This window comes from Anser brachyrhynchus (genome assembly GCF_964034855.1).
Source record: "Anser brachyrhynchus genome assembly, chromosome: 1".
NCBI lineage: Eukaryota > Metazoa > Chordata > Aves > Anseriformes > Anatidae > Anser > Anser brachyrhynchus.
Genome location: NC_137694.1, coordinates 111,448,250 through 111,468,900, shown reverse-complemented (window position 1 = coordinate 111,468,900; position 20,651 = coordinate 111,448,250). Strand labels below are relative to the sequence as shown.

Sequence of the window (20,651 nt, the reverse complement as noted above, 5' to 3'; positions counted from 1 at the left end):
TGGTAGCCTCTTACATCATCTTTAATCAGGTTTCTCTCTGCATCATTGTGTGGGAGGCAGTACGATGAGTTTTTTCGACAGCTGTTACAGAAAGTCCAATGTGAGCCCAGGCTTAATGGCCCACTGGAATGAACGGGGCTTATGGATGAGCTTGAGTGCTTTGCTGAACCAGGGCCAGCATGGGTGACATTACCTCACCAAGGAGCCAGGCGCCTGGTCTCACTTGCTTTGGAGACACTTCCATGGTATGAGGTTTGTTGTGTTTTGTTTTTTTTTTTCCTTTTATGGGTTTTTGTTTTGTTATTTTTTTTTAATCTGGAATAAGCTCTCCAGAATGAAAATGTGTGATATCCCCTTGTATATGGAAAACTTCATAAATAAAAACAGATGCTTCTCATGCAGAGGCATTATAAAGGCATTTCTTTAGAAAACAACAGTTAGAGACTCTTCATAACTCTCCTCCTTTTCTTGGATGATGAAATCGTTGAGCACTGAGACCTGAGGTGGGAAGGCCCACTAACCAGTTCCTTCCTCTATAAAACAGACACTAAAAGGGAATTTGATCCAGATCCTCTCTTTTGCACATACCACCACACACCTTGGGTCTGAGCTCAAAACCACTGAGGTCAACTGGATGACTCCTCTGGAGTTCAGGGAATATTGTATCTGGTGCAGACTTGGAAAAAATCAAGGAGGCATTCCCGGTTTTGCTAAGGATGTGGGTTGGTCTCATTAATCATGAACTCAGAAACAGACAATTGGTGCTACATTTAAAGTAAAAATTTAGAGAAAACTAGAAAAGAAGCAATTGGCCCATTTACATTCACATTCCGTTTTTCACATCACCAAAATATAAAGCAGGGCCTAAGGTGAAAAAAGATTTTGTACTTGCTTTCTTCTAACACAGCTGTGACAAATGGTATTATACCTTTTATTATTATTATTAAAAAAAAAAAAAAAAAAAAAGCTAAAATGAGACAACAGGGAAAAAAAGATCCTTACAAATAAAGCTCATGATCTCCCATACAGTCTGCACAATGGGTGCCTCCCTTGTCCCTTGCTCCTGTAGGATGGATCCCCTCCAATTTCCCAGGTTACTTGTTTAAAAGAAAAAAAGAAAAATAAAAAGAAAAAGAAAAAAAAAGAAAAAAAAGAAAAAAAGAAAAAGTAAGGAAGGAAGGAAGGAAGGAAGGAAGGAAGGAAGGAGGGAAGGTGGGAAGGAGGGAAGGAGGTAGGGAAGGAGGGAAGGAAGGAGGGAAGGAGGGAAGGAGGGAAGGAAGGAGGGAGGGAAGGAAGGAGGGAAAGAAGGAAGGAAGGAAGGAAGGAAGGAAGGAGGGCGGGTGGGCAGGCAGCCGGAGAGGAAGACCTGATTTTTGCAGCAGAATAAGGTTCTGAACAGGCTGGCATATAACAATGCCATTATAATTGGGTTTAAGATGATAGGCAGCAAGATGAATTCATTTACTGCATTATAATATAAAGCATAGTTCAGGTTGGAATGTAACAAGCTGCCTTCCGTTTTACCAAGGGAAAAACTTACATTTTGAGGTATATGAAAATTCTTCTTTTTAATGTTATATTACCATTAAAATTACCCTATTTAGCTGGATAAAGACTGTTTTAGTTGAAACCCTGGCTTAGGTGAGTCAGTAAATATTTGTATGACTAACATCAGTAAAGGAAAAATTATGCAGGGCAAGTTTGCTTTTGTTTAGGCAAACAGAATTATAAAAATAAAATTGTGTCATGTAAAATTAATGCTTTGTGAAATCTTACTTTTTCAATTGCTGTTATTAGGCAAAGCTGTAGATTTGTCTGCATAGTCCTAACATCAAATGCATGAAATAGCAGGACTGTTTTCAATATCATAGTGATAATATTAATAGGTTTTAGAGGCTTTTAGACATAAGTAAGAAAACTGTGCTTGAAATTGGTTGAGTACTAAAGAGCTCATCTGTTCCAAGATTCGAGAACAAAGTGAGGTAGAGGTTCAGGAGAAGATAAAATATGCTAGCTGAAGTCTTCTAGAACTAAAAAGACTAGCCTTTTCACAGGTTTTCCAAAATCTTCTGTGATTTGGAACAATAAATCCACGTTAATGTTTTTTTCCAAAGTATGTGATTTCAATGGATTGCTGAATGTATTACTAAATTATGTGGGGTTTTAGAAAACACCATAGCCATTTCTCAGTGACTTTCAATGGCATGTAGGACTTCCAGAAAGGCCTTAGGCCTGGAATCTGGAATGTGAGTTTGGAAACCTGTGGAAAAGATTTTGTTCAAATTTCCCGAAAGCTGTCATGTACATTATTTGCAAATTTTAATGGTTTTGGTGTTTAGATGAGGTTCTGCCATGTTCAACATATCCTGAAAAAGTCCAAGAACAACAAGGAAAAATATATATATACGTTATGAGTTCTGAAAGATTCCTCATTTCTCACAGCTTCGAGGCCCATCAGCGTATCACCGTTCAGCCAGGATGTCCAGCTGACACTGTACTGGCCTGCCTCTCGTTTCTTTGTGCTTTGATCATCAATGAATCTGCAAGCCAGAAGGCCAAAGACCTGATCCCTTACATAATGAAACAGCAAAAGGCAACGCACAGAGCAGCGTGAAGTACTTGAAGGATTCAATCAGTGGTAAATGAGGAGACCAGAAGATCCTTCGAGGCATCAGCGTTGCCCTTTCACTGCTAGCAGGCAGCTGCCCTGCGTCTGCTCGGGTGCTGCGGCAGGGCGGGTGCAGCGAGCAGGGTGCTGGGGAGCAGCACAGCCCTCCCAGCTCCAGCACCTGCCGTTCCCGGGACTGCAGCCCAGCCTGCTCTCATTTCACAGCCCGTCAGCAGGTCTCAGAGGAAACAATTTATGATAATGGGGGTCACTGTGTTCCCAGGTCAGGCTAATGTATTGGTCCTTGGCTACTTGCTGCGCTTTTTGTTCCTGTTTAAATGAAAACACCTTTGCTGTTGGGCTTGCCTTGGCTCTAGTAGTTTGTTTCTCCAGCCCAGACTTTCCGTGTGACTCTGGCCACAATACCTGATGTTAAAATACCAGCTTTTCTCAGCTGCTTTGCTTCAAAAGGAGAGTAATGTGAATGTCCCTGTGGTGCAATGCCACACTGCAAGTGACTGCAAGAGTCTCAGATGCTGTGATAAAGGGGACCTTGGAAAAATAGATGCTGTTCAGGCTCCTTGCCTGGTGTCAGTCCCTTTATGAATAATTTCACCTGTTATTAGCCTGATTACATGTTTATCTACTGAATCTGTGCAGCTTCCTGCTGTGACTATTTGGTGTCCAGAGGAGTGGAGAAATTGGCAATAAAAGAGCATAGCGGTGATAGGGTATAAAAAGCTAGCTTTTGAATATGCTTGTTTACCAAGCATAGCACTAAAACCATAAAGTCTACAGATTTTTATGTATATTCAAGAGGCAGTGGATATTTCAATACCACTGTGCTGTGGCCTTAGAGAGTTCTCCAGCTTCCAGATCAAAAGCTGCTGTTTCTGAAATCTATAGAAGCAGACAATAGCCTTGCCAGGTACCAAATCTGTACTGGTTTTTAATCAAGGAACTTCTGTTGGTGTCATGCTAAACAAAAACAAACAAAAAACAACAACAACAACAACTGTGGCCATTAAGCTAAGGACAACTTCGTTATTTTGTGACAGCTTATTTGTTTATTTATTTATATTTTTTTATTGCAATTGGTCTCATTTAATTTCAGCTCCTGTTTCTCAACAAGAAGACGCTCCTGCCTCATCCCTGCTCCCTCCCCAGCTCCATGGCAGGGAAGGGCTTCCAGGCAAGTGAGAAGTCAACCTGGCGGCAGCCACCAGCCCTTCCCAGCAGGACACAGCTGGAGGCAAACAGCCTCATGGCCATTGGGAAAAGGTGGAAAGAAGCCACCAACCCACACAGCCAGGGCAGCTGGAGGCCACGCTACCGGTGCTGCCTGAGCAGAGGACACTGTGCCTGTGACTGAGACCAACAGGAATACTGAGGCAGTACCTGTTAGTGACATTTCTCAAAAGCGCTGCTGGCTGGAGGTAAGGGAGCTGGAAAGCACAAAGTGTAGCAAATGTAGTTTCACAAAAATCTCTCTGGCTTTCGGTGGGTTTTCATCCTTTCTTTATGGAGGCAGACAGAGGCAAAGAGGAGGGAAAGCAAATACAGGTTGAACATTCACAGTCACTAGATACTGCTAACAATCATTAAGCACAATCACCTGAGTCAGTAAAATACCTGTTGTCTCAGCCTCTGATTAAAATGCTACCTAACATCCTTTTGGAGTACACCCTTTTTACAGATGAGAGGTTTCATTCTTTTTGGTTTTGGTTTTGGGTGAGTTTTTCCAAAGCTGTGGGCAGCATCAACATAATGTAAAAGACAGACATCCATAAGTTTGACTTTTCAGGGTAAAAGAAAAAAAAATAAAAGCAGAGGAGTTATTCTGTACATTTTTTTAAGTGTAACAAAATTTTCATAATTATTCAGCAAACCTCATGTAGAAAGACTTCCCACTACCACTTTCCTCCTGCTCCTGTAAAAATGTTGTGAAAAAAAAAAAAAACTTGGAAATGATAGATTTAAATTCCATTTTGATAAAGTAAGTAGGCTGCCAATGACAAGGAACTTTACCTAAAGTATCTTTCTGAGCCTCAAACAAAACAAAGACTATCTTATCTCCACATCAGTTTACATGCTGTAATCCAGAATGCTTCCATGTTTCATTTTGTTTGAAGTAAAAAAGGTTTTACAGGAATTTCCCTCATTTTAAAATGACCTAATTAGTCCCAAAGTTTGTGTAGATTTTAAAAAAAAAATGTGCAGTGAGACATGGTCATTCTTTGCTTTGTTTACCCATCTGTTTCTCTGCACTGGGAGTAAGGGGGGAATGTGGCAGAACTACTTAATGCAAATGGTACTGAGAATATGGAACAAGTTACCAGTGCTGGGAGTTCGTGAAGAGCATACATGTGTTCAAATTACCGGAGATTTGTTTCTCTGGTAGGGAGGATTGAGGGATGAAAACACAAAACCATAGGATTCAGCTAAACTAAACAAAGGAATTGATACTGTATTTTGGAACGGATGCCTTTTTCCTGAAAAGATTTTGCTTTCCAAATGATTCAGGTGCAAACTTGTTGTCTGCAGAGACCGAGAGCCTTTGATATTGTTTCTGGGTGTGACATGTGACTTCAGGCTAGGGTTTTTTTGTTGTGTTTTGTTGTTGTTTTCCCTAAAGCAAGGCTTACCATTCTTATCTGTGAAGTATGTGTACTAGGAAAGGAGTTCTACAAGCTTCAGTTGAGGACTGGATTTTGGCCAGGCGTGAGTGGGTACAAAGGAAGAGAAAGATGGGCTGGGGGTGGGGTTTGGTAGGGAGCTGCTTGATCTTCCCAGGAGAGGCTGCTGGGTGCAAGCAGGTACTCTCTGAAGCTGGGTGTATGCTGAGCACTGGTTCTGTAGAAAAATCTGTTGGGCAAGAGGAAGGGTTATGTCATATGCATAACAGAAAGTAGAGAAACACGTATTCCCTTACATGTTTTTCTTCTGAGGCAAAATTCCTCTGACATCCATGGAGGCAACGTGCTCTATATCACCTGAGGACTGAGGTTTACCTACAAGGCATCATCTCAACCCAGATGATTGCAAGGACTTTGATATCTGCTCAAACACAGAACTGAGCTAACATGTCTACAGGACTTCTAAATTAGAGCTGGCTCCTGTCCAGGCAGCTCGGAGCGTAAGCAAAGGAGCCTCAGGTCTGTCTGCAATGTCCGTACAGATGGATTCTCAGATAGGATGCTCTGAAGTGTTGCCTGTTGTGGTTACAGCTAGCATGTGGGTGGCTGAGCTCTCTGAATCACACATTGTAAAAACAGCAGTTTGACAGTCCCATTAACAATATAGATGGTTTTGGTTTCAGTATGAAAACCCTTCTTTCTGGAATTCCCCAGATCTGAGGAAAGGATTGAAGGAAAAAAAAAAAATCTGATGCAGAACTTGAAAGGAATTCATGTCTTTCCCACAACATTTACTATTGGGAAACATTACTAACTTTTACTATAAGAGCTATTGACCAATAACTCTTCTAGCATTTCCCTGCTATCCCAGCAAAGTGTAAGTACAGAAGCTGGAGTGAGAGAGATTTGCTTTCCAACACTGAAAAATAAAATCATCTCCACCATGTGCAGCCAAATATATACACCTACCTACTGCCTTCAAATCTGCAGAAACTCTGAAACTCAAAATAGTGGTTGAGCTTACTAAAATTCACCAGGCCAAGTGAACAGAGGGTGCTTACACCACAACATAATGAAAGCCATCAGAGCTCCAACTTCATGTGGCTTTCATGGACCAACAGTGTCTGCTTACTTTGTTTTGGAATTTTGCCTCTACCCCATGCATGTCACTGCTTCGAGAGAAATATGTGAAGGAGTCACTTTGGGTTTGCAGAGCAGGAGCAGCAGGAACATCTGAGCTGAGTTGTTCTGGGTGCTTGTAAAAACAGGTTTAACCAAATGAGGGAGGAGAAAGGTCCATAAGGGATATACAGCAGAGAACAGACAGTCTGATACACCACTGCCTTGTGCTTTTGTGCAGTCATTAATTTCCTCATGTGCAAACTGGGAGCAAGACTCTGCTGCATCGTAATTCCCTTGTCAGTTATAATCTACTCTGTATCACTGTTAATGAACATGCAGATTTAAAAAAATAAAAAAAAAAAAAGAAAAGAAATAAAAAAAGAATAGAGGGCCTCAGCTTTGACTCCCTAAGGGAAAATTAAAATGGAGAATACAGTATATGCACAGTGATATGTATTAAGTCTTTTTATTGAGAATATGCAGATTTTCCTTCCCTCACCAAATGTATTTCCCCATAATTCTTAAAACATAACAGGAAGTGAGACAGCTATGCTGCCCTTCACTAGAAACTGGTCTGAGTTTGACTTAAGAGTAGAGTTAGGAGGTGAAGGTCACATGAAAGTGTAGACAGACCTTCTGAGTAAGAGAAAAACATCTGCAATGAGAAATTACCAGGAGGAGTTCTTCAGAAGATGCAGACAGGAAAATATGGGGGTTTGTGTGTCTCTGAGAGATACAGGAGGGAGGTGCTATTTGAGCTCTATAAGTAGAAGCATGTAAGTATGAACAGACAAAACAGAGTTGGAGTGAGGTCACGTCTTTGTCAGTGCTTCCCAGGAAGCATCACATTGCTCAGTGGGACCCCGGCAGCAATGTTCTAGACAGCAGCCATGGGCCTGAATCACAAATGCTCCAGCAGACAGAGGAAAAGAAAGTCACTGTAAGACAGACGGCTATTATTCAGCCTTATTACAGTGTAGTTAGTTGCTCAGTGTGGTTCATGTGGATTTGCCTACGCATAGAAAATATGCAGCAAATGTTGACTGTCGAAAACTGATAGACCTCAACATGTGATTGTAAAGAAGAGCTCATTATCAAGCCAGACTTTTCTGCTGCATACCAAAGACCATTGTTCTTGGCACAACACAATTTTGTATTTTTATCAGTAACCTAGAAATAGGCATAGAATCATAAAATAATTTCAGGAGGCAGTCTAAGATTTAAAACGGGCTGGTCGCTGACATGAATGTAGGATCCTGAAGAATAACTACTGGGCAAAGCAACACATCTGGAAACAAGGGATGTAAGCCCTGACCTTAGAAGAGGGACATGCTCTCCAGAGAAGCAGGAACTCTGAAGAAGCCCCAAGAGGAAGAGGCTGTGGCAGTTAATAGCTAATGTGAGCTCACGGTGTGATGCTCTGCCCAACGGGGTTACAGCAAGTCAAGCTGTATGTGTATTCTACACTGGCGTGAGCAGCATCACTTTATCCAGATGCAGTAGCTGCAGCTTAGAGAGGATTTGCTAAATTGAAGGAGGCTAAGAGAAGGAACCTGAGAATGACCGAAGTATTGAAAAATATGTTTGCATAGGCACAAGTTACTTATTGCATTGTAGCCTCACAAAGAAAAGGTTAGAGCAACATGGCCATTATTTGTAATTTTACAAACTTGGTAAAAAGTAGCAGATTCTTCAGACTGGCAGGCAAAAGATTTACAAAGTGTGATGGCTGAGCACTGAAGCTAAATGAATTCTGACTAAAAGTCAACTGCAACTTTTAAATGGTGTAGGTTAATATGTGTGGGAACCCCAATGGCTGTCATCTCCTCCCTGGAAATATTAAAATTTTGTTTAGAAACTTTTTTAGAAATAATCTGTTCCAGCTAGGGACAAAATCAGAGAAGTCCAGTGGCATCATTAGGCAGTGGGTCAAGTTCTGTATTTTGGGTGTAAGCATATGGCCCCTCAAAACCAAACAGACACTATGTACACTCACCCACATAACCTGGAGGCTCAGCTTTAAGGCCTTCCCAGACACAGCAGAGGAAGAGGCTCAAGCACAACTACCCCTTAACACCCTCTTAACACCCTTCTGCCCTCTCAGTGCCTAGGGCGTAAGGCACTGACCACATTAAAAGGTGGAAAGGCTGACAACAGGATAACTTAAAGTTGCCAAACACAAACACAATGCTAACTCTCATCCTTTCTTATGCAATGGCAGAGAGAAGCTTGTGGTAGACCAGGTGATCACAGTGGTCTGGTTTCCTGTGTGAAAAAGTTGGGTTTTGGTTGGGAAGGGTGGGAGAAGAAGGTTTGTTTTGTTTCTTACTGTGTTTTGTTATGTTTTCTTTTAAAACATGTCACCATATGGTTTCTGTGTTTTGAAGTAGCAAACTCCTGCTCTGTGCAAAAGAGAATGGCTTTCCTACTCAGGGGATGGGTGAGTTTTTATGAAGCATGGAAAGTCATGCTGTTCATTGGCAAGGGCTTGAGTATACACATTTTTCAGTTCATACTGGAGAATATAAAACCCCATAAACCTCAGGGAGGAAAGGAGGCTGTGTGGTGTGGTTATGATCTGGACCGTGACATGCACATTTCAAAATGTCCTCTTGGGAGAAAAAATATCTGAAAATATTACAGGCAGAGGAGCAGAGAAGCAGAAGGGTTCTGAGAGATGGTAGGTAATTTGGGAAAAAGCTTTGAAGCTATGATGAAATTTCTGTAACTCAGATTAAATAGGAGAACAGAAGTTTTGGTTGATTCAGAGGTTTCTTGCCCTTGTCCTAATACCGATATTTTTATACTGTGTTGACAGGTAAGCTGCCTCCATGGATGCCTGTCTTTTGCACACTGCTTTGTAGATCTATTCCAGGTCAGATGAGGTAGGAATGGCATTATGTAGAATGATGCATATTAAAGGTATGGTTGTTGTCTAGTGGACCTGCTCTGATTTTTCTTTCACTGAACTTCATGGTACATGGATTTGATACACTGGTTGCTCAGATCAACATAAGATCAAGCTATTCTTTGCTCTGCCCATATGATATATCTGCTGGTAACTCCATTTGTTTATTTATCTGCAAATTTATTTGCAGCATAGCAGCTGAAGTTTGTCAAGACTCGTATTTGATGACATTCTGAGTTTCCAGCAGAGTGGGGAATCATTTCCTGTGGTACATTACAGTATCATGTAATACAGCTCCAGTGAGATTTGCCCACTCCTTTAACACCCCACCCCCCACTCCCCCTGGAGCAATAGTGAAAATGGAGTCATGATACTTAGGGATTTCCACCATTTCACTTCCTGAAATGGAAACCATAATGAAATACCATGCATGCTATAATACCATATGATCAGGAAAACTAGACAAAGTCTTCCATTGTACCAGTCTGTTTGTTACTAGAGAGGATCTGCCCACTTCGGTGTAACAGGATGTGCTGCATATTTTGTAGTTTTGCCCAGTGCTCCAACCCCTCTGGGCTAAACCTTTTCAACAAAAGCAATAAAAGAAGAAAAAGATTGAGGCCCTTCTCTTCTACCACTTTTATTTTAGGGGGATATTAAATACAAAGAGTTTCACTCTTGGTGGAAATTGTCCAAGTGACTCCAGGATACGGTGTAATCATTAGGAACTGGAAAAACTCAAACTGCCTGTCTGTAGTGGCTTGGATAAGACCTGCTGGGTGCATTCCAGAAATGAATACTGCAGCTGTGATGAGACTTACGCTAGGTCTCCTCTTTTAGGGTGTATTGTACCCTTATGCCCAAGGCCAACATGAGTCTTATGCACCTCTTGAGAACCACTTAAGTCCTCAAAATAAGACTAACATAGCATTTTCATGTTACATGGACCTCCTGGCCATTTTGAAGGGGGTGCATGCCTTACAGCATAAGTGCTAATCATTAAAATGTATGCTTTTCAGCATTAAAGATAGTAAAATATATTCAGAAGACTACCTCCCTGTCTTACGTATGTGTTCTCTTATCATTTCTTTGTGCAGTGTCCTAGCCTGCAGAAGTATCTAAAACATTTGCAACTGAGAAGGAATATTGTGCATCATTTGGCTGATACTGCAGCCTGTTTGTGTCCCTCTGATGTTCCTCAACAGTAGTAACAATGACTGTCTGCTTTAACGAGTAGTGCAGGTGGAGGAGGAGGAGTGCAGAATAGGAGAAAAGGTGGATTTATTTGGGTTATCTCTAGTGCAGTTCCGTGCCTTTTACACCCATTGAAGCATACCTTCTGGTTTAGTTTCATCCCAAATGGATCCCATTTGTGTGCTCGATGACCTCTACCTAGGGTACACCAGAACAGAGCAAGCAGAAATGACTGGGAGAGTCACTCCAGAAGCACATTCATGACCGTCCCACAGATGGCACGTGCCCTGTGCACACCCATGAGCCTTCTGAGACGAAGGACAAGACAAAGAAGTGCTCACAAAAAGCTCCCACCTGTAGGTTGCTGTTACAGACATTTCTGTGGGAGAGGAAGTAAGCTCTCAAACTCTCCCTTTCATGGGAGAGGTTGTATTTTGAGTGAGGACAAGTAACAGGGAGATCTGTGCCAGGCAGTGGTGCCACCTGACAGCGCTCCCCCCTGCCTCCTGCTTCAGAGGACCTGCAAAATGCTCTCTCCTCAAGTTCCAGGGCAACTGGGATTCAGATGGAAAAATCTGTGCGCACGGCAACCAGAACTTGATATCTTAAGTGGTGCCGTGTGTGTATTAATGCCAGGTGAGATCTGGCAATTGAATGTTTGTTTTAAATTTCTCTTTAATCACTCTTTCAGTTTTAACTTTGAAGTCTAAGGAAGTACATTTTCTGGTTTATGCCTCAGATGACATGGAAAAAGATATTCCACCTACAGTACTGGAATATCATTTATAGATGTGTAAATTCATAAAGCTATGCCTCTAACAGTTTGCCCACATGGAACTATCCCAATTTGTATTAACTGAGAACTTGACTTATGTTTTTTTATTAGTAGTATATTAAAAAAAAAAAAATCAGTCATTTATTTTGTTGTAATTGCCCCAGTATTTCAGATCCAGCTATTTCAGGATATATGCAAGAACATATACCCAGCCTATGTGCAAAAAAAAGAATGAACAAGATTTGGGTAGAGGGGAGGAGAACAGGTTATTTGCCTGATAAATCGGTACTGAATTCTTTTTTGTTTAGACATGGCTCATTACAGCAGGGAGGACAGGGAGAAGCTGAATATACAAATCTTTGGAAAACTGTTTAAAGAAATAATCATAAAAAGGGGTAAGGTTTGGAGGGATACAAGTATACTTGGATTTATTTAAGTTCTGTTTTTCTACTACAGATGTTCTGCTAACTAGAGCAGAGATGTTCAGAGGCCACATACTGGCTGTAAAATTCTAGGACTGAGATTAATTAAATGTCTGCTGCTCTTCATACAAACTAGACTCCAGAGTTTTTCAGGCCTTCTAGTCTTCTGAAAGAACAGCTGTAGAATACATCATGTGCATGTCTTGCACTCCTAAAAGGTATTTTTATAACAAGTGTCATTTTTTTATAAGTTTAACATCTTACCCTTCCTCTGATTATGTTGCTGCTGTTCAGAAAAAAAAAAAAAAAAAAAAAGGATAAAAAGGATAAGGGTCTTATACTTACTACACTAACATCTGATACTTCCTGCAGAACACTACCTCCACCCAACATGTGTTTTTAAACAAAATTCACAGTAGGTTCAATGGTCACAATTATTCATTTATGTTATGGTTTATGTGAGTTCATTTCTTGCATCAGTTGTAGAAAGGTGAGGGACTCCATTCCAGTCTTTTCTCCAGGTCAATATCTAGGAGATATGATTTGTAATTTGTGCCTTCTTTTCCTACTGACTGGACAATGTCATAGCTTCTTTCAATCAGTAAACACATCCCTCCTCCAGATCCTCCTATGCAGGCAAGAGACATGTTTTTATGATGCGATACATTTTTATATATGATTAATCTTACAAAAATCTTACTATTTTTTTCTTTTCCTCCCTATAAGTGGATACCTTAACAATTTGACTTCTAGCCAGGCCTCAGACAATTTCCTTTTTTTAATTTGATACGGTACCCACAAATTCACAATATTCTTGTGTTGTTACACTAAAACAATACAGCTATTTAAGCTGTGCCCAACCCAGCCTTAACACTACACCCCTTAAGGCTGCCTCCTTAGCCCTTATAGAGAAATGAAGCTGATGTCAAATGTAAAATTTTCAGCCTGCTGGAACTGTTATATACTTGATACATTACTTACACATGCCACTTATAAAAACATAAACCCCAAGCCAAAGGCGTCTCCTTTGCTCCCACATGGCTCTAGTTGAAGAAGATGTCATTGACCATAAAGAAGCAAGTAAAACATTTTGCCTTAAAGCTACAGTGCTTCACACCCAAAAGACTTACAATTTTTACCAAATACAACTACTTTAAGCTCATGATTTTATTGTAACTGAAGACATTTTTATTGTAAAAGTGGCCAATTAGAGCAACCACAGCTGCTGGTCATGTGCAGTGGTGGCTTGTCGGAGGCACGAATGCCATTCGGGAGCTCACACACCTAGGAACACCAGTCTGTGTGTTTTCATTATGAAAATACTTTCTAATTGTTTGAGTTTTCTGAAGTTAAAGTCTGAGTTTTCATTACTAGACCTTTAAATAAATAATTTAGGGTCTACAAAAACTTCGTCCTGGACTCCATAGAAATGACAACCACATACAGAGGAAATGCCAGCCCTGAAAATGAGACAACGTACAGCCAAGAGCAAACTTCTCACTACTGTCTTTGCAACATGCAATATGAGAAAGAGGAAGAAGTTTGCTCAGTCTGCAGAAGCACTCAGTTCCCGACCCATCTGGTAAGACTGGTGGGAAGGTACACCAGTAATGGTGATGTTGGCTTATTTATCAACCACAATCCTACTTCAATATCAAAAAGCATGAGTTAGACTCAGTCAAAACAACTACCAGGAGGTCTCCATCCTGTATGGATTTCCAAAAGTATTTAAGCCACTTAAAGACACATAGTCCAAATAAGGGACACCATAGACTATGCCATTTTCCTAGGATAAAAGTCAAAAGCTGTATGGCTTATTCCAAATACCAATATATCTAGACCTTTCCAGAACATTAACCAAAAATATATATTTTCAGAAGTTCTTTGCAAAATGACTTATAATGAGTATTTTATTTAATAATGAGCAGTTGAGAAATAAATGTCTTCAGTGGTTTTAATGCATCACCATAGGAAATCTTTAAAATGAATAAACTTGACCATTATAATCATAATGTTTGGATTGCTAAAACTGCTGACAAGACCAATAAACCATGGTGAATTTGAAAGGTGGTTAAGTATCACTGATAGATTTGTGTGAGATAAAGACTGGAACAGCTTCTTGTCATGTGTGACCTTGATCCTGCTGATATGCATATTTAAAATGTCCCATAAAGTAAACAGAGGCTTTCTATTCTCAGGAGAGACAAAGCTGTCCCATGTTAGGAAGCATGTTGCTGCAGATAGATGCTTGGATTGGTACTTGCCAAAACCTGGGTCCAGTTCCCACCATCAGGTTTGTGTTGATCAAAGTTGTGTTATCAAATGTTGCATGCTTTATATTACTTTAGATCATATTGAGCAGGGGATTTGCTTGTGTTTGATTCAGTCTTCCTATAATTTTATAGAAAAAAAAAATAGTATCCCCCGTATCAATTCATCTGTGCAATTACAGGCATTCTTAACACCTAAACAACAAAACCTGAAGAGAAATTAATTCCCCAAAACAAAGAGTTAATCATACTTAAGAATTAAGTTCCATGGACAAAACCAAAGGCTGAAATGCAGCCTTAATGAAAGCAGTTTGCAGAGTCAAGAGGACTGCATCTTTTTACATCAGGATTGAATTTGGTCCAAAGTGCACAAAACTTTCGTTGTGTCTTAAAGCTAATTGAGGATTTGTGGGTCTCTATCTCTCAGTTGGGAAAGGTCAGTTTTGTGATTTCCAGGTCAGAACTGTTTGACAAGGATTTAGTGCCATCCACAACTCAGGACATGCTAACAGGCTTTCTTGTTTAAAGGGTATGCTGTAACTGTAAAAAGAGGGCAAAACTGGGAGGAAAAAGAAGACAACTTGTTTAAGTGATTTATCCTTCAACTTCAAGAGTCTCAGACTAGAAGAGGCTTCGTCTTGTTATATGAGGCATGACTGACCTATCTTTCCACTGTTGCACTGCTGAGTTATTACAGTTTCGAAATGTAAATAGGAAATACTTCATAATCTATGGGGTAATCTGCATGGGTTAATTTGTATCTTCCTGGAAAACCTAGATCCTTGCCTGGCGAAACAGGATGTTGTGGAAAGTTAGCCAGCTTTTCATCTCAGTTGGGAAATCAAAGACAACACAGCAGACAAGCAATGAGACGCACCATTTAATTACCGTTAACTCATCTAAGCATTTCTCTTTTTCCTAGGCTATATAGCTGGACAGTTGGAATTATGCTGTAGCATAGGAGAACATTATAGTGGCCTCTTGTGTGCTATATGCCTATTCATGGACAAACTAACAGTTTTTTAATGAGAGTTTCTGAGGTTGTTATCCAAACTACATTCTGTATCCCAGACCTCATCTTTAGCGCCTCTCCCAGAGGTATTGGGCAGTTTGGACCCAAACATATATGTGAATCCAGGACTTGATCAGGTCCCACTGAAGTCAATAAAAATTTTGGTGTTGCTGCACACTAGGCTTAAATGAAAACTAAAAGCCATCCAAGAAAAAGTAGAAGACAAATTACAGGTTCTTCTTTTAATCAAAACATGTCTTATTCTTCTCTGTCTTTGCCTCCCTTTAGAGCGAGAGAGAGAAGAGAAAAAGAAAAAAAAAGAAAAGGAGAAAGAGAGAAAAAGAAAAAGAAAAAGAAAAAGAAAAAGAAAAAGAAAAAGAAAAAGAAAAAGAAAAAGAAAAAGAAAAAGAAAAAGAAAAAGAAAAAGAAAAAGAAAAAGAAAAAGAAAAAGAAAAAGAAAAAGAAAAAGAAAAAGAAAAAGAAAAAGAAAAAGAAAAAGAAAAAGAAGAAAAAGAAAAAGAGAAAAAAGGAAAAGGAAAAGAAAGAAAAAGGAAAAGACAAAAATATCTTAACTTTATAACTTTAAAATAACTGAGAAAATGTTTAAATTTGAAAAATGTTGAGTAGCGTTGGATCAACGCCCCAAAAATGTCATGTGACCTTCCTGATACATAACTGAGTTTTGGCATTTACTGACTCCAGTCAAGAACTTTGGTGATGGCAAAATGCTGAAATGCTGAAATGAAAAGAAGTACCAGAAGTCTGAGAAATGAACTTTTGTTTGCAGGTATCACTGTTTCCAGAAAAAAAAAAAATGGGAAAAGAAAAAAAGAACACCTGCAAAACTCTGGTGCGTTAAATATTTCATAAGCATAACCCCAGGGCGATCTAATTAAAGATTGGGTGTATGTTAATGTAATCTTTTACCCGGGAATATTATTTTTTGAAACGTTCGTGGCACCAGTTAACCTGTTCTTTGCAGAAGGGCTAGGCTCTGGAGGTAGAGCACCGGTGTGCCACCCCGGCGCACCCCACCACCACGGGCCTGGCCCCGCATCGCCTTGGCCCCACACACATCGGCCCCTTGCAGCTGGAGCCGTCGGGCCGGGGGGGTTTTGCAGACTCGGGCGAGGCTGGGAAGCTGCCTCCCTCTAGGAGTCCCGCAGCTACGGAGCACCTGTTCCCGGCACCCGGCTCGAGGCACAGCAGGAGCCGAGAGCATCCTTGTGCCTGCGGGGGGACAGAGGCACGGAGAGGCACCGGCTGCTGGGGGGTGCACCTCGGCGGGGGTCGTGCACCCCCTCCTCTGTCCTGAGCGAGCCGCTGCCCGTCTCCTCTGCCTAGGGGCCGTGCCAGCGTGGGCAGGGCAGATGAAAAAGTCAGCCCGGACGTCTGCCCTTTGTGCTGTCCTGTCGGAGCGCGGAGCCGGGAGAAAGGGGGCAGGGGGGCACGGCGCGAGTGGACGCGTGTGTCAGCCCGCGGGGGATGATCTAAGCATCTGAAGTCATCCGTAAGGTCAAAGCGAGCGCTAACTCTTCCCCGCCCTCTCTCCTCCTCGGGGGCTCGGGGGAAATCACGGTCCGCCCAAACTAGATGACAGCTTGCCGGGACTTAATGACAGCCTGGGCGCAGGGCGAGCCGCGGCCGCGGAGACAAAGGAAGGGGACGACGAAGCTCGGCGCTGCCGCTGGCCCCGGCAAGGTGCGGGGGCAGGGGACGAGCCCGGGGGGGCAGCCCCGGGGCTGTGGGAGCCCGGGGGACCCCCGGACGGCTCCGGCCGCTTCCCGCCCCCCCCCCCCCGGCAGCCGGGGGCGAGGCTGGCTCAGCCCCCCCCGAGGCTCCGGACGAGCGGCAGCGCCGGGAGGTAAGCACGGCCCGAGCGCCCCCGGCCAGTTGTGAAATATCAAACCGGCGGGCGCCGCTGCGGCTTTAAAGCGATTCAAAGGAAATCTGGTGTTTTCCGTGCACAAACATTTTCGGCCGCTCGCTCCTGCCCTCCCCGGCTTCCTCCCTCTCGCTCGCTCCCCTGCCGCCCTCTCCCTCGCTCCCTCTCCCTCCTCTTCTCCTCCCCCCGCGCCCCCCCCCCCCCCGCCTTTCCCCCTCCCCTCAAGTTTCTCTCCCTCTGTCTGATTAAATGAGAAGGAAGTGTGGGAGTGGTGGTTTTGAAGCTCTCCCTTTAAGAGGCAGCCTGCAGTGACGAATTGTTGAAATTGCCATTGCAGGATGGCATTCCGCTATAAATTCATTGTTCCACCTCCTCTCATCTTCACATTTCTCTCCCTTCTCCTCTTGTTCACATCGGCAGACTGGGGATAACAACAACAACAACAGAAAAAGATAAAGGGAGGGGGCTCGCACAAAATTCCGGGACGTTTTCCGCTTCTTCGACTTTTTTTTTTTTTTTTTTCCTCCTTTTTAACCATCATCTCACCGGAGACGATCGAGACGACTTTTGGTGCCTGATTTTCTTCTCTCCCCTTCTCCTCCTTCTCTTCAAAACAAAAGGGGGCAAAGGAAGGAAAGGGAGCCACCGGAGCCCGAGAAAGTGCCGAGTCGCAGCAGACCTGCCCCCTGCCCCTGCCGCTGCCGCTGCTGCTGCTGCTGCTGCTGCTGCTGATGGTGATGATCCAGTGACTACAGCAGAGAAGTGCAAGAGGAGTGGGAAGTGCTCAAACTTCTCCGCTTGCCGGCTCCGAGCCTCCTCTCCTCCTTTTCCTCTCTCCCCCCCTCTGCCTGCCCACCAGCAGCGATTTGGGATTTTCGCCTCTCTCTCTCCTTCCATGTGCTCCCGGCTCTTCCCTGCAGAGAAACACAAAGTTCACACGCGAGCGGCTTTTGTTGACATCCTTACCTCTCCCACTCACACTTGACTCGCGCTCGGGAGGGACACCTCGCCTCTTCTCTCTCTCTCTCCTCTCCCTCTCCCCCTCTCCCTCCTTCTCCCCGCGTTCCTGTTATCGCCACCGCTGCTCGCTCCGCCGCCGCCGAGCCAGGCATGCTGCGGGGGCTGCTCTCCCTGCTGCTGGCCGCCCAGCTGCACCTCGCCGCGGCCCAGCCGCCGGCACCTGCCGCCGGAGCCCGGCCGCCGCCGCCGCCTCCCCCGTCCCGTCGTGGCCCTCCCCCGGGGCCGCCCCGCGGGGCCAGCGGCGTCGTGCGGCGGCTCGACCCGACCTACGCGGGGGGCGGCAGGGCGGGCTACGTGCTCTACGCCGGCGGGCGCCGGTTCCTTCTCGACCTGGAGCGCGACGAGGCGCTGGGGCCGCGGGTCGGGGCCCCGGCGCGCTGCTCCTACCGCGGCACGGTGGACGGCAGCCCCCGCTCCCTCGCCGTCTTCAACCTCTGCGGCGGCCTCGACGGCTACTTCGCCGTGGGGCGCGCCCGCTACACCGTGAGGCCGGCGCGGCGCGGCGGGGAGGCGGCCGGCATCTACGGGGAGGGCCCGGCCCGCGTCCCCCACCTCTTCCGCAGGGACCGCTTCAGCTTCCAGGCGCTGCCCGCCCGCCACAGCTGCGGCACCCGCGACGCGGTGGCTGTCGAGGGGGCGGCGGGGGGCGGCCGGAGGCGGCGGCGGCGCCGCTCCGTCTCCCGGGCCCGGCAGGTGGAGCTGCTGCTGGTGGCCGACGCCTCGATGGCGCGCAAGTACGGCAAGGGGCTGCAGCACTACCTGCTCACCTTGGCCTCCATCGCCTCCCGGCTGTACGCGCACGCCAGCCTGGAGAACCACGTGCGGCTGGCCGTGGTGAAGGTGGTGGTCCTGGGCGAGAAGGAGAAGGGGCTGGAGGTCAACCGGAACGCCGCCACCACCCTCAAGAACTTCTGCAAGTGGCAGCACCAGCACAACCGCCTCGACGACGACCACGATGAGCACTACGACGCCGCCATCCTCTTCACGCGTGAGGTAGGTGAACCTCAACAGCACGACATCTCCGATGGGGTGACCCGACAGCCGCTCGCCATCCCGCAGGTGTCTTGGGATGCTTGCGACGGAGTCCTTGGTCTCTCCCATGTCTGGAGGGCTACCTTGGAGCCTCACCTGGTGGTTGCCTTCCCACTCATGCCCTTGGCCTTTTGGTCCCCGTGTGACCAGCACCCAAGTGTACCACCGCCAGGGATGGATGAAGTGGGACCAGATACCTGGCACGTTGAGGCCATGTCTGTGCGTGTGCCCTCCCCTGTGAGGTTGTCCGCACCGCGGTTCTGCGGTCATCCATGTCAGTGTGGTGCTGGGACTTCTGCCAGGGTGGGGAGGTGGCAACCTGTCTGATCAGGGGGCTTGGCTGGCGCCGTCCAACATAACCCTGCTTGAGAGATGACGGCGTGTCCTTCCCTAGCAGGCTTTTCAAACCTCTCTCTGGGAGGTGGTCTGCGCAAGGGGCTGGCAGCGCTCCCCGCCCTGTGTCAGTCCCCACATGAACCCATTCTGCTGTTAGCAAAACTGCAGAACACCTTAAAAGTACACGCGACTTCCTTGCTGAGTGGGTCGACACGCTATTTCCAGCATGAAAGGGTAGCTCCGCTGCAGTGGAAGCCAGCAGCGTTTGTGGTTCGAGGCTGGGACGTAAATGCAAACCGCAGGTAAACAGAGCTGGAGAAGTCAAGTGAGTTGGGCTGCTGGTGAGGGGATGCAGCCTCTTTCCTGTTCCTCAAGTGAGAAGTGGGTGTCCTGAGCAGCTGCGGGTCACATCCTACCAGTCACCCACGCGGAGCTGTGCCTCGCTCCCTGCCCGGTTGCTAATTAACTGCATTGCCAGAGGTCGTTAAGGGACATTGCTGTAGTAGACATGTGGTAGAGTTTATGCAATGAAGTTCTTCTGTAAGAATATTCCCTCAGCGGTCTGGGTTTGGTGTTTTCTTTTTTTATTTTTTTCTTCCCCAAGTACGAAAAAAATAACTGCATGACTTTCCGTTAGTTCGAGCTCTCCTGCTTTTCTACATCACAGGAGCCTGCCAAAAAGGATGCCTTGGATGGTTTGTGGAAGGAGTTGCTCCAGAAGTGGGGAAAAAAAGTGCCTGGCTTGCTTTTATAGCTGTAAATAGTTGAAACATTAGGTTCTGTGTCAGTCAGGCATCAACTTGTGCAACAGGAGCCTTTTTTTGGCAGTTTAAAACCCATCAGTTCAATTTGCAAGCTTTCGTTTTTTTTTTATCATTACAATCTGAATGAAAGCAGGCTACCTAGGATGGGTCATACTGTTCTTATTTTTTGCTATAAACATCCTTTTTAATGGGTTATTAATTAAGCTTGGGCCAGAATCCATCACTCTTTCACTAAGGGGTGCGTTTCCCTGCCAGTATTCCAATTTATTTCCCTGGGTTTTCTTGTGATTCAGAAACTCTTAGGGTGGCAGACTGTCAATCCTAACGTTAATTATTTAATTTAGTTGGATTAACGTAGGATGTGGCTTTAAAGTGCACTTGCTTTACAGGTACTTATTTGTAATTCTTTGGATGGATGCCCTCGCACCAGAGTAAGAGTGTGCTGATCAGTAATCCACTTTCAAAGACTCCAGAGTAATGCATCTTTCACGCGTAGAGTTACTTCTTTTCGATGCATGTAGTACGTAAACTAAATGTCGCAGTGCCTGTGATCACCTTCCCCTCTTAAGATGCAAATACCATTTCTATTGTTGCTTAGGGACATAAGTACATTGCAAGAGAAAATCACAGGCCTCAGTTTGCCTGGCTTACATTTTAATGCATCTAA

The 20,651-nt window shown here is 44.6% G+C and overlaps 2 protein-coding genes and 1 long non-coding RNA gene across 4 annotated transcripts in view; 2 read left to right on the top strand and 1 right to left on the bottom strand.

The window, feature by feature from the left end:
- Positions 1–209: 209 nt before the first annotated feature.
- LOC308185324 lies at positions 210–18,534 on the bottom strand. The gene is made up of 2 exons (XR_013943290.1): positions 18,405–18,534; positions 210–17,746 (listed from the first exon to the last, which is right to left on the bottom strand). It is a non-coding gene; the product is annotated as an uncharacterized lncRNA (long non-coding RNA).
- LOC308185296 (uncharacterized protein) lies at positions 10,996–17,369 on the top strand (the record flags this gene model as incomplete). Of its 2 annotated transcripts, none has more annotated exons than XM_080573220.1 (3): positions 10,996–11,104; positions 13,864–13,958; positions 15,236–17,369. In XM_080573220.1, the coding sequence occupies 3 exons, from the start codon at positions 10,996–10,998 to the stop codon at positions 15,536–15,538; spliced, it is 507 nt and encodes a 168-aa protein (XP_080429346.1). In that variant the 3' UTR covers positions 15,539–17,369. The 2 variants fall into 2 exon arrangements, with proteins under 2 accessions (XP_080429346.1, XP_080429345.1); XM_080573219.1 differs by lacking the exon at positions 10,996–11,104 and adding an exon at positions 13,095–13,247 and having other exon boundaries at positions 15,236–15,535.
- Positions 17,746–20,651, top strand: part of ADAMTS5 (ADAM metallopeptidase with thrombospondin type 1 motif 5) — a 47,251-nt gene continuing 44,345 nt past the window's right edge. The window contains exon 1 of the mRNA XM_080573105.1: positions 17,746–18,845. Within this exon, the coding sequence (XP_080429231.1) occupies positions 17,943–18,845 (903 nt within the window). The 5' untranslated portion in view covers positions 17,746–17,942. The remainder of the gene's footprint in view (positions 18,846–20,651) is intronic.